We start from the raw sequence: 14493 nt of genomic DNA on the forward strand, positions 1-14493 counted from the left end.
ACCATGATGCTAATACATTGATACCCAAACAAGACAAGGACCAAATCAAAAAGGAAAATTCAGGCCACCTCACTTAAGAAATGCCTGGCACATTTGCATTTCATTTTTCTTTCTCCTTCCCTCTAGAAATTGGTATTTCAATAGACAAATATCATATCAGCCAACATTTAATCACTTAAGTGCAAATTTCCTTTTTTGGGTTAACTCAGAAAAACTTGGGCAGACCAGTCTAATGCTTAGAATTGCTCTCAGGGTCCCATTTATTTCACCTACTTAAAGAAATTATTCTTGGTTCGACATTTTTCACACTGTTCTTAGTTTCAAGCAAAAAGAGAAACAAGTTAAATTAACCTAAGTTTTTGTGTGTGTGTGTGTGTGTGTGTGAGGAAGATCAGCCCTGAGCTAACATCCAATGCCAATCCTCCTCTTTTTTGCTGAGGAAGATCAGCCCTGGGCTAACATCCGTGCCCATCTTCCTCTACTTTATATGGGACACCGCCACAGCATGGTTTGACAAGCGGTGAGTTGGTGCGTGCCTGGGATCAGAACCTGCGAACCCCGGGCCTCCGAAGCTGAGGGCGTGAACTTGACTGCTACACCACCGGGCCAGCCCCTAAATTAACCTAAGGTTTTATGGAGATAGAAACAAGTTACCAATTTTGGTTGTCAATTATCCTCTTCAATCCTGCCTGGGCTGTCAGGATGGGCTAGGATCCCTTCCGGGAGGGGGAGTGGCTTGGAGAGGCCTGGGCTCAACCCAAGTTGAGTGCCTCTGAATTAAGTAAAAAGGGCATAGCTGCTTTCAAAGCCCAAATACCAACTCCCAGAACAGTTCCCTACGATTAGGAAGTGCCAGGCCCATAAGTCTCCATAAATATTTGTTAAATAAATGCAATACAAGGCAGATTTATTTCTTATTTATTCTCTCCTCTGGGGAAAATGGAGTCACAGGTAAAGTTTATATTTCTGTAAAATAATTAGATAACATACATTTCTAGGGAAAAATGCTGAGCTACATTATATAATAAGATATCTTGATAAACTCATAACTTAATAAAAGCCAAAAAAGAGAGGGAGAAGGGAAATTTAAGCCTGCTAAATGATAATGCTTCTTATTATTTTCTAGGTATAATCTAGGAATCCATTTTCTATTACATCAGAAACAAAAGCCACAGGATAGTAAGCATTCTTGCTTAAAAGACCAGTGTCCAATAACATCAAATTAAACAGCTATACATTGACTACTCTAAATTAAATGAATGTCAGCGTTGAGTTGCATAGGTAGAATTTTATACGAATGAAAAAGTATCAAGGAGGTAGGTAAGTCCCCAGTACAAATGCTATGGATGACATTTATGAACTGACTCTCCATCCATAATATCAAGATAAGTGGGTGGGAATGAGCAGCTAAGATAAAATGTATATCTGGAATTCAATTTTGATGTGTCAATGCCAGCAGAGATATAACACAAAGTAATCAGTGAGCTAGAATATGTATGACTAGGAGAAAGGAAAAGAACATTTTCTCCTGAGTCTTGTTTCCTGTGATGAAATAATTGGCCCCTCATGAGTGAGTGTGCAGTACAGATTGGGTGTAGAGCTAATCATTGGAAACGAACTCGTTCTATTAGGTTGATGTCAATGAAAGTCATTACTGAGGGTCAAAATGATTGACTATGGGCAATTCTGTCTGGTTCAACATAATACATTCCTGAGCTATTGATCTGAATTTGATCCATGTGGCATTGTGTGTGGCTTATCTGAAAGTGGCATTTAGCTATCTTCATGTCTAGAAGACCATTGAGCTGTGGGCAAGGAGGCAGCAGCAGAAAGCAGCCGAAGAACCAGACAACACAGAGCAGGATGTGACTTAATGACCACAAAGACCTAGTTAGTAATGGCTAGAAAGACCAAACACACTGGTTCAAAAGCCAAGATGTACAAGATAATTAGAAGAGAAAGAAGCGAAAAGAGATAAAGAGAGTAGGGAAAAAGATGATTGTTTTTTTAATGAACGGGAAGGAAGGGCAGATGGAGGTGTGCCATGGAGGATGGAGAGCAGCAGACCCACTACAGGGATGAGAAGAAATAGCTGAGGTGGACGCGAGAGGCCAACTCCAACAACACTGGGGGCCAGGGCAAGTGGTCGACATATCCCCTTAGGGTCTCATAGGTGCTTATAGGTCTGTGGGGACATTGGGGGAATAGACAAGCTAAGTCTGTCACTTCAGTGGCCTCTGGGGGCAGGATGTGTTTCACAATGCCCCATTGTAACAACTAGGGGCTAAAATGAGGCTGAGATGACCCAGACCTGGCAGAGGGCAGAGCTCTAGGTGGCCAGGCATAGCTTCCACTCCCACTTCGGGGAAAGCAAAGGGCAGAAGCAGAAGAACGCTGCCAACCCTACAGGAGAAAATGGACCTCTCTCCAGTCCTTGAAAATGATGAGAACAGGAACACATCTCTCAATACATCATCTACTCAGTCATATTATGTATCACAAAGAAAAATATCAAGTCGTCTTTAGATTGAGTCTACCAAAGGCATAGATCCCTGCCTCCCCATGACAGCGGATGGGACTAGATCCTGACAGGGAGTCTCCTAAGGGGATCAGAAACACGGTTCTCTCTCTATGGTGCAGCCCATGGGTGCTGCCCACCTGGGGTGTCCGAAGCCAAATCACCATCATCCCCAACAATCAGCACTGCACCTTCAGTCACCAGAGCCAGATAACTGAATCACCCGAGATATCTCCTCCTTTCCCACCCAGTGCCAGGCTTGTAAATTCCACCTTCTAAATGTTCTCCATACCACTATCCCTTGCGTTCCATCAAGACTTTTTGCCTGGACAACTCTAACAGCCTCCTAACTCACCTCATTGCCTCTGTTCTGCCCTCCTATTCCCCAGGAACCTTCCTTCTAAAACTCATTTAATCCAGCCACTCTCTGCCCAAAGTCCTTAAATGGCTCCCATTGCATTCAGGACAAAGCCCAAACTCCTTATCATGGTCCAGGTCCCCCATGGGTCCTCTGCCGACTTGACTACACTCATCCCTTGCCACGCTGAAGCAGACCCTGTGTCCACCCGTGCTGAGTTATTACTGATTTCTCAACACACCACTCTCACATGAGCTGTGTTTGTACATACTGTTCTCCCACTTGGAATTTCTCCTCCCCTTATCCACTCAGGGAACTCTTCATTCCTGGTTTCTCAACACAGGCATCACCTCCTCTATGAAGTCTTTCTAGATTCACGTACCCTGGACTTGCCTCCACTATAGACTCAATCACATCGCCTGGCTCCGTTTACACGAGTCTCCCCCACCAGACTGTGAATCCCTAGTGGGCTGGAACTGATTCTTACTCGATTTTGAATTTCTAGTACCTCATATTGTCTGGGACAAATGGGTATTTCATGTTTATTAAGATTAAAATGAAATTAAAGTGCTCAATTCTGCCCCAATGTTCAATTGAAAAATCAAGATCTATCTATTATCCAGTGTCATTGGCCCAGCCGCCTGTGGATTCTGATGAGTGGCGTGGGCATTTCAGTGTGAGAGATGGCATTTGTGATGATGGTTGATGAGAAATGATCAGCAAACCGTGAAGCCAGGAAGCTTCATGTATACTGTGTGACTCAGCTCTGAGCCCAGAATCTCACTTGACGAAAGTGGTGAAGTCAGAGTGTCTGGTCCTGCTGACCGACATCTCAGCTGCTGGTGCCCGTAAATCAATCTCTTTTGAGTCTCAGCTTAAAGGACAGGTTGGCTAGACAACACTTAAATTAAACTCCGGTGGAAGGACATTTTTATTGCTCTAGATCTTTCACAATTGTTACTTACGAACGACCAGTCAAAGCATAGATAGACAAAGGCTATTTTCTGTCATCTTTGCATGCTGTCAGTGACAGGTCATCTCAGGACTACACACTTCCCTCAGAACGCTGCCCTTTCCTGCAACAAGGCAACCACAGAGCTGCCCTGAGAGCTGAGCAGGTGATGGCAAGTCCCTCGCCACCCCCCTTGCCCACCAGTGTCCCTCAGTGATTGCATCCACAAACCAGAGAGCTGGTCCTTCTATCGAACACGATTAGATAAAATTTCCCTGACGCGTTTAAGTCATCACAAAGCACCACTGTTAATTTCATTAAAAGACACGTGGTGCCATTTTTGTGTCATTTGTGGCTTAAACCGTGCTAAAATTAAATGTGATGGAAAGTTTAGGAAAAACTGTGGCTTTGTGTGAGATTTCCAGAAGTGTCTGGTGATGGTGAAGAAGAAAGTGAAGGCTTACAGGGACTAGATATGCCTTGAGCCCTCTTTAGAAAAAGATGGAGTATTAGTAATATGTTAAAGACCCTGCACCAGGGGTCAGGAAGACGGGGTCTAGTCCCTGCTCTGCCACCAACTGTGCTGTATTGTATTAGCCACTTAATCCTGTTGGGCCTCAACTTCCTCATCCTGCACAGTGTTGATCTCATATTCTGTTCGATGGCTTGTAAGCCTTTTCTTCAAATGCTCTAGTGTGGATCCATGAAAGGGGACAATAGCTCTCCCCGTGGCCCCAGTGTTGTCCTGGATCAGCTAGCACCCTTCCCTCTGAGCCGAAGCTACTCCTGGGGCTGAGAAAGGGGCCAGGATTTTATTCTCTTAAGTCTTATTTACTCTCTACCATCAAGCAGCAAACCTCATGGGTTCAGAGGTTCATTCTGTGAGCAGGGTGTGCTGAGTATTCTCTTTGGTCCCCTTCCCGGATCCACGTGCCTCCCTTCTCCGTCTAGTTCTGTCTCTCAGAAGCCTGGCATCTATGAATTGCATCACACGGCCCCCTTGATCCCTGGGTTCCCTTCAGGTTTGGTCAATGGGAGGCATTGGCATGAGATTGGCAGGACAGAGGACATGAATACTGCTGTTCATGAATATATATGCATGAATATCACTATCTATTACAACTGTATCTAGATTCTAGAAGTTTTGGCCTTACTTGTCCTTAGAGATAGGGTATATCTTCAATGCGTTGTGTGATGCTACATGAAATCAGGGAAATAGAGCTGTTTCTTAATGGAGCTACGATACCTCAATCTCCAAACACCATTGTTCTTTGATGGGGCGCCTCCGTAGAGGCTGTACCCTATGCTGGGTAAAAGTGAATTCTCTGAAGTCAGACACGTCTGGGATAAAATATCACTCCTGTTACTTGCTGTGGAATTATGAGCAGATACTCAACCCCTCTAAGCTTCAATTATATCAAAATGGCAATAAGAATAGTAGCCACCTGAGATGGTTAGTTTTATGTGTCAACTTGACTGCCACGGGGTGCCCAGATTAAACATTATTTCTGGGTGTCTCTGTGAGGGTGTTTCTGGATGAGATTATTTAAATCGGTGGACTCAGTAAAGTAGATCACCCTCCCCAGTGTGGGTGGGCATCATTTCAACTGTTGAAGGCCCAAAGAGAACAAAAGTTGGAGGAAGAAGGAATTCGCCCCTTTTTTCTGCCTCACTGATTGAGCTGGCACATCTTATCTTCTCTGGACCTCAGTCTAGAACTTACACGGTTGGCCTTCCTGGTTCTTAACCTTCAGACTCAGAGTGGAACTATGCCACAAGCTTTCTTGGGTCTCCAGTTTGCAGAAGGCAGATTGTGGGACTTCTCAGTCTCCTTAATCGTGTGAGCCAATTCCTCGTAATAAATCTCTTTATATATTTATATATCCTATTGGTTCCTATTAGTTCTGTTTCTCTGGTGAACCTGACTATTACACCACCTCATAAAACTGTTGAGATTACTGAGCAAAACACTACCATGAGGTGCTTATCACAGTGCCTGGCACACAGTATGTGCTCAATAAAATAGGTCTATTATTGTAATTATTGGTAATAAAACTACTGTTAATAATATATCCAGGGAGTATCTCAGTTAAGAACCAGAAAACTTATTGTGTGATTTCTTTGAGAGCAGAGACAGAAGTGCACATTTGGCTGTTTGTAATTCAGCAATAGTAAATTGCACCACCCATATTCATTGCCCTTCCCATCTCATCTTCTAGTTAGATTTCCTCATGACTTTCCTTTATTTTATCCCTCTTAGAGGATGAAAATGATCTGAAGAGTATTTTTGATTTGATGATTCTTTGCAAAATCCCTTATGTTCTCAGAAGGAGCAATGCCCTTTAAAATCTAATCAACAAATAAACAAGCCAGTGACCACAGGGAAGCCTGCACAGAATGGAAATGTGTGTCACTTGGAGGTCTCTTATGATTTCATATTTTAAAAAGACAGAGATGCAAAGGTTTATTTTTAAGGGGTATTTATTTATTTATTTATTGCTACCAACACCTTTTAAAGATGCATCAAAAATATAAAGATTTACAAACTATGTATTCAGTTCATTTTCATTTAGACAATGTATAAAGCTTGTTGGTCTCAAATATTTTTGAAAACCCCATTAACGATCTTGATTTTTAATTGAACATTGAGGTAGAAGTGGGGCACTTGAAATTTATTTTAATCTTTAGAAACATGAAATATCTGTTATGTCCCAGACAATATTAGATATGGAAAATTCAAAATTGAGTAAGAATCAGTTCCTGCCTTAGGAGTTTATAGTCTAGTGGGAAAGACACATGTGTAAACAGATCCCAAGGATGTGATTAATTCTGGAAGTCTACCCTATCAGTATACTAGGATATTTTCACCAGGTTCAACCAAATCAGAAAAGGAGCCCACTAAGTTTCTAAGAGTCTTCAAGGCAGCATTTATGGTTTTATTGATGGCAGGTTGACGGTATTAGGTTAACTTTTTAGTCTGGGTGAGACCTATTGTTTGAGTTCCCCATCCCAAACATGAGACTTGAGTGTTGTCCAGGTAGAAAGGAAGCATGGACATACCCTTACATGCCTCTGTGTTCCCTCAGCTTCCTGGAGTGGCCTCGAGCTCACTGTAATTATCTTAAAAGGTAGATATTAATAAAATGCTTATCCATTTGACTTTATGCCTACAGACTAATTTTCATTGGCGTTTGCGTAATCCCTTTTAGTATCTCTTATTCCTGGCTGGATGTCTGTTTGCAGGTAAAGTTCACAGAGTGTTAACGTTATTCAGTCAATCAACAGTGTTTATTGAAGACCTGTTTTGGGGCCCAACGAGGAAGAGGCAGCCTTGTTGGTAGAACAAGTGGTTACCTGCTTTGTGTGACCTGAGAGGCATTAACAGGAAGGTCCCTCTGCCACAAAAAAGAGCCTCCTTTCCAACACATATTAAACTAGCAGCTGTTGCCCTAAATTCCACCACTAGAGACTCATTATTTTGATTTAGCAGGCATCCTCCTTTAAATGTCAATTCCAGGTTAAATCTGGTTGATAAACACACGGGGTTCATTAACTCTCCTCTCTACATGTTTGAAATTTTCCACGATAAACTTTTTTTTTTCATGTTTACACTCTTTTTGACCTAGCAATTTCATTTCTGATCCTAAGGGTATAATCTGAAATTCAGAGATTTGTGCATGAAGATATGCGTTGCAGCATTATTCATAGCAAAAGCATCAAAACAACTAAGTGGCTAAGAATAGGGGAATGATTAAGTCAATTATAGTCCATGCCTGAGCTAGAACACTGTGCAACATTAAAAGTGATATTTAAGAAGGGTTTGTGTAATGATGTGTCACTTATATTCATAAGTGAAAAAGCAGGACCCCAAATAGTTTATATGATACAGTTCCAGCTGTGTAAAATGTTAAGGATTGAGGAAAACAGAGTTCCAGGAGACAACAGAAAGCCCTGGGTGTGACATGTGGAAAGTAATATGTATGCTGTTTCTGTGCTCGACTGCAACGAAAGATGTACCAGGACCAGGCACAGAGTGAATGAGGACATTTATACACACACACTGCCCTAGAGTTATTTTGTTTTGTCTTATTCTTCTTTTTTTTTTTTTTTGTGAGGGAGACTGTCCCTGAGCTAACATCCGCTGCCAATCTTACTCTTTTTGCTTGAGGAAAACAGTCCCTGGGCTAACATCTGTGCCAACCTTCCTCTATTTTGTATGTGGGATACCGCCACGGTGTGGCTTGAGGAGCAGTGTGTCGGTCCACGCCTGGGATATGAACCCGTGAACCCCAGGCCGCTGAAGCAGAGAGTGTGAACTTAACCATTGTGCAGCCAGGCTGCCCCTGCTCTGTCTTATCCCTAAATGGGAAGTGGAATAAGCCGCGTGGCAAGTGCGAGTGGGCCAGCCTGGTGACGGCTGCGTCAATTACAAGGAGACTGGATGGGGCGGGACTAATGAACTATCTGAATGGAAATGACCAATCCTGCAGAGAAATGGTTTCTGCTGTCACATTAGCAGTGAGCGGCTGGGTATTAATGTTGGCAGGGAGAGGGTCTCTGATAAACCAGTGAGTGTGGTTTGAGTTTGTGCCTTTCCAACTATGGTCTAAGATATGGAGAGAACCCAGCCAGTCACTAAAGAGACTTGGGCAGTAATTTAATGTAGTACACATATGACAAGAAAAATGTTTCAAAATGTTAGCAGTGATTCTCTCTCGGTGATGGATGTATGGATGATTTTCATTCTCTTGCCTAAGCTCTTGTGTGTTATATAAGTTTCTATAATGAGAAAACGTGGATATCAGTAATCTTGTGGGGAGGAAATATGTAAATGTCCTGGGGGAGTCAACCCATTAGTGAGCACTTACTATGGACCAGGCATTGTGTTAAGTGCTCTACAGAATCCTCTCTACAAACTCATGAGGTAGCCAGCATTATCATTCTCATTTTACACATGAAAGGAGCCAAAATGTAGAGATATTAAGTATTCAGCATTAGCTCACATTTCTAACAAAGCGGTAGAGACAAATCTTTCTGATTAGAACCTGTGCTCTTAGCCACGACTGAACGAACATGCTCTCTTTCTCGTGGTTCTGTAAGAGCATCACCATAAGATAGTGGTCCTTTCGATGGGTGAAAAAGTAGAAAGGGTAATTTGAGGGCGTTCAACCAACGTGTATTAAGTACCATAGGACACGGCCAAAATGAAGGTGGAGGGTTGAACACATTACTTTTGCTGAAACCCCAGTAAAACCCCAGTAAAGGGAATTTTTTAAGCACAATAAGAACAGAGAGAATGGGGAAAGAGACAAGAACCACCAATTTTCACAAATCATAAAGCAAATGAACAAATATGTGAAACTTAGACCCTTAGCCGGCAGCCAGAAAAACCAAAACCAGCCCAATCTGCACCATGGATTTCTCAAACATTTCAGGAAGCAGCAGCACCAGCATCCTCTTTGGAAGCGAGAGTGAAGATGCTGCAAAAATCAGTAGGCTGGACCACTACAGACCACCAGAAAGGCTACAAGTGAAAGACTGATGAAATCAAGGTTAGTAAGCACGTGCAGCAACTGGAATTCTCACGCATTGCCGGGGGGAGTGTAAAATGGTACAACCTAGAATGGGACAACTTTGGAAAATAGTTTGGCCATAGTTATTAAAGCCAAATATATGCCTAATGTATAACCCAGCGATTCCTCTACTAAGTATAAACCCAAGTAAAATGAATGCATATGCCCCCCCAAAAAACATGTACAAGATTGTTCATATTCATAATAACCCAAAATTGGCAAGAGTAGAACACACAAACTGTACTATCTCCATACAGTGGCATGCTATATAGCAAAACACCCCAAAAACTACTGCTCCATGAAACAACATAAAAAATGTTACAGACATAATATTCAGCAAACAAAGCCAAACACAGAAAAATGCATACTGTATGATTCTATTTATGTAAGATTCAAAAACAGGCAAAATATATTTACAGTGATAGAAGCCAGAATAGTGGTTACCACTGAGAGGAGGGTGGCTGGGAAAGGACAAGACAGAGTCTTCTGGGGTGTAGGAAATGACCTATATTTTCATGTTGGTGGTGGTTACATGGATGAATATATATATATAATTTGGATAATCTATACATTTAAAATTGTTCACTTTGTGTATGTTATACCTCAATCTTCAAAATAAAAACAAGAGGATTGATTAAAAGTTTGAGAAGCAGTTACATTTCCAAATCTTTTCCCACTTTGCAACCAGGCAACTTCCATTCCCTAACGCTAGCAGGAAACTAGAGGTTGATCCTGTAGAGACTATAAAATAGAGGGAATCTGGACTGGGACATACTGGCCACAATTTTGGGCAGGGAAGCTGTGCTGAAAACAGGGGTGTAGAAGACCATCTCTGAAAATAACCCCAAACAATTGCACTCCTCCCTATACGGGCATGCTGCTGCTCCCATCAAGAGGTCGAGTCATGTTGACTCCATTGAATCTGCACTAGGCCTATCTTCAACCTATAGGATGCAGATAGTGACATCCTGGGACTTCCAAGCACTGGCATTGAGAAGCCCTGTCAGCCTTCACTATCTCCTTCTGAGAACTTCTTGCCATGCTGTGAGGAAGCCCAAGTAGCCACATGGAGAGGCCGACATGGAACAGAGTCAGGCCCTTTGCCCAATAGCCCAGCTGAGCTCCCAGCATCCAATCGCCAGCCATGTGAGTGAGCCATCATGGAACTGCATCCTCCAGCTGGGTGGGCCTCCCCAGCTGATGTCATATAGAACAAACATAAGCTGTCTTTCTAAGCCTAGCTCAAACCGCAACATTGTGAGTAAATATATGATTGTTATTTTAAGCCACTAAGTTTTGCAGCACAACAATAGATAGCCCAAACAAAGGGGAAGTGACTATGAATACTAAATGCATAAGGACCCCTCCCATCCTTCTTCCTCCATTCTGCTTCCAGAATGCTGGCAGCCAGTCTTTCACCTTCTAGTAAGAAACAAAAGAGTCCTTCTCTACACAATTGGACTAGTTGTATCAGTTTTCTAATTGTGGCAAAACAACCCATCTCAGAACTTATTAGCTTAAAACATCAACATATCATGATTCTGTCTGTACGTTGGGCTGAGGTGGGCATTTCTTCCTCCGTATGTTCTTCCTTAGTGTTACTCACGTGGCTGCCTTCAGTAGAGAGCTGGGCTGGGGCTGGAACATTAAGATCCCCTTGCTCACATGTTTGGCAGTTGGTGCTGGCTGTTTACAGGGGCACCTCAGTTCTTCTCACACAGCCTCTCATCCTCTAGGGCACACCGTCTCTCCAGCAGCAAAGCCCAGACTTCCTTACGCAAAGACTGGCTTTCAAGAGGCTGAAAACAGAAGGTGCAGCTCCTCTTAAGCCTGGACCAGAAGACGTACGGTGTAACTCCAAAACCAGTCTGGATTCAAGTTAAGGAGAAATGGATTCCACTCCTTGATGGCAGCAGTGGCGCAGTCACGTTACAGCAGGGTGCCCTTTGGACACCAATCTAAGAGGAAACAGCTAACGATATTGACATGGGAGTTCCTCAAGAAGTAGCTCAGCCATATGATGGACAACAGAGGCCCCTTCCTATGGGGCCTGTTGTTCCAAGTGCAGGAAGAAAGGGCAAACCCCAATGTGCAAGCACTTTTCAAATCTCTGTTCACATCCTGTTGGCTGTTGTTTCATTGGCCAAAGCCAGCCACTTGGCCAAATTTAGAGTCAGCATGGAGGACTACATGTGAAAATGGAATTCTTGCATCTGTTTGTGCAAATAATCTGTCACATGCAGAATTAGGCTGTGAGCACACGAAATGCTCAGAATTTCAGGGACTTCTCTTGCAGTTAAGCATTTCAATTTAATATTCAGACCATTTTCACTTTAGCCCAGCTGACAATTATAGGCATAAACCCTCTTTCATTTGTCATTCAAAAGAAACATTTTGAGTATAACATAAAGCAAATATTTTGTGTCTCACATGGAGAAGCTGACTGCCAGCCCACCTAGACAACCAGATCTAGGTGATTAGTTGAATATTTTATTGCATTAGCTCTAATTTACTTATAAAAATAAACGGGAAAATGAAAAAGGAAGATGTTAATGTTAGGGATAATAAGGCCACATTTCATAAATGTAATAAAACCAAGACAAGGAGTAAATCACTAAGTGTGTATTTTGACTTGTCAAACTAGGGGATATTTGCCATATTTGTGCTGGATCGGAAAACGTTCTTCTAATACAAAGGAGAAGAAAATTTCACGACACCATGGAATTTTGCCAGCCATGTAGATGAGTGTTGTTATGTTGGATGACCTTATCTCAAAGACCAGGAATATGGTACATCATTTTCCCAAGGTGGTAAAATGAGAAGTGATACCATGAGAGGGACTGGGTTATACATGGATACAGTGACTCTCTTCCACATCCTGGCCTTCAACTCTCTCACTAAGAAGTTCACCATATTAAAGGAGCCTCCACATAGTTGGATCCATTTTCTTGGTGTAGATGGAAGTTGACACCACTCTTCATTATGGGTTTTCCCCATTGGACACCATCACCCTTTCCAAGTTTGTTTTCTGAGGCACCTTAATAGGGTCCACCCTAGTTATGTACTATTTAAATTACTTGAATGAAAAGAGAACTAACGGACCCTGCATTATGCAAACTCCCCACCCAACACTCCCAGCCCTCTCTGCCACCCACAAGACTCCTTGAAGAACTGGACCTCAAGATGAGAAGCGACATATTTCCTTTTTTTGTTAGCTCTGAGAAGCTGCCAGACTGGATGAGAAGCCAGAACTTTTCACCTTGTGGGTAAGTAAGAAGTGGTTTAGCATCTTGCCACAGAAAATAGATAATGTTTCACTTGTGATCTTGGGTCTAGAAAAATGTTCTGCCTTTGGAAAAATTTTCAAGGAGACCTCGTTACATGTCCTGTTGCTTTATTTATTGAAAGTTATTATAGGGGCATCTATCTTACCTTCATTTTCACACCTCTGCTTGGGCAAGGAATGTGTGTTTTAAGTGGTAGTATGGAACTCACTGAAATGCTTTAGCACACTCAAAAGAGATGGTGAATTGTGTATTAAGGGGCTTAAAGTGAATTAAAATAAGAAAGTTTTAAGAAACAGAGTCTGAAGCCAATGTGATGTATAAGCAATTTGTCATTAAAAATGAATAAAACAAAATCTAAAAAGATGAGTGAGTTTACTGAAGTTGCATAGCGAATTAACAACCTTTTTCACAAGCCACACACCTCATATCCAAAATAAACACATCAGGGCAGTTAAATGCCAGGCTCACAGTGAAAGAATTGTGTGTTTTATTCACAGTCAAAGTATCTACAGGTCGGTATTTTTCAACCAGCGGCTTATGACCCACTGGTGGGGGGGTGGGGTCATGAAACCAACTTAGTAGGTAACAACCAGCATTTTAAAAGAAATGAAAAGGACTATAATTATAAAGTATCAGATGCTGCACGTAGTGAATATTGATTTCTGAAACGGCTCACTTCCCTCTATCTCGCTGATGTAAAATGTATTTTTCACAGTGGGTCATGGTCAGAAGTCCCTCAAATCAGCATTTCTAGACACTTGAAAAAAGCCAGACGCAGAAAGGCAAATACTGTATGATCTCACTTATATGTGGAAGCTACAGTAGTAACTCATAGAAGAAGAAACTCATAGAAGCAGAGAGTAGAATGGTGGCTGCCAGGGGCTGGGAGGAGGGGAAGATGGGAGGTGGTGGTCAAAGATGTTAAAAAACAAAATTCAACTAAGTAAATTTAAAGATCAAATTGGCTTTATTTGATGATTCATGCATCAGGCAGAATCCCATCTAGCAAACAGAAAGGAGCTCCAAAGAGCTTTACAAAAGGAAAGGTTTTTGAAGGCAGAGAGGGAGTGAGACAAAGAAGTCGTGAACAGAAAAAAAAGATTCTTTTGAGCAAGTTCACCTTCTTTTGAAGGACAAAAGGGGTCTATTAGGAGGATTATCTCACAGCGCTGACCAAGAAATTCCAGACTGATCAGTTAAGATTACTTTCCTGGGGGAGGTTGAAACTGCAATTAGATGAGGTATTAAGTCACATTTTGGTGACCTGGGCTTAGCTCAAGTGACTCCATCTTGGGCCTACTGTCTCCTTTTTAACCATTACCCCTTTTTGATCAGACTCTCATGTTAACTGAGAGATGTGATCAAAATTTAAGGCATTAGCACCACTCTCAGCTACTGCTCGCAGCTTTTGGGGATCCTTTGCACGGTATCCATAGGTCATGACATTTTTTGTTTAATCACTGTGACATTCACAGGTCACATCTTCAGGTTCACAATCTCTAAGTCAGACATTCTCTTTGTTCCTTTTCTGATGTTCCACCCTTAGCGAGATCATGTGCTTGGTGGTTAGCAGCTGGGAACATGCATTTAAAGCTTGTGAGAGAACACAACACACCAGGAAGATTGTTATGATTATCATGAGCAGGATAATTCCCAATGTCTGGGGTGCATCTCAAAGCCAGGGTCCACAAGACCCAAACCAATCAAAATCAAACGAGTCAAAGACAGACCCAATCGAAGGAGTCACCGTTTTAAGCCAAACGTCTTGCTCAGTGATTTTATGTAACTGAGTTTCCACTTCCCCA

General features: G+C 42.2%; 1 protein-coding gene across 2 annotated transcripts in view; it reads right to left on the reverse strand.

The window, feature by feature from the left end:
- Window positions 1-14493, reverse strand: part of LOC131403163 (5'-3' exoribonuclease 2-like) — a 41719-nt gene that overhangs the window by 3748 nt on the left and 23478 nt on the right. The window contains exon 9 of one of the 2 annotated variants that reach the window (XM_058537486.1): window positions 11245-11359. The exons of the other annotated variant lie outside the window; for it this stretch is intronic. Within the exon in view, the coding sequence (XP_058393469.1) occupies window positions 11331-11359 (29 nt within the window). The 3' untranslated portion in view covers window positions 11245-11330. Of the gene's footprint in view, window positions 1-11244; window positions 11360-14493 lie in introns of those variants that run through there. 2 annotated transcript variants of the gene reach the window in all.

This window comes from Diceros bicornis, unplaced genomic scaffold, assembly GCF_020826845.1.
Source record: "Diceros bicornis minor isolate mBicDic1 unplaced genomic scaffold, mDicBic1.mat.cur scaffold_55_ctg1, whole genome shotgun sequence".
In the NCBI taxonomy this organism is placed as follows: domain Eukaryota; kingdom Metazoa; phylum Chordata; class Mammalia; order Perissodactyla; family Rhinocerotidae; genus Diceros; species Diceros bicornis.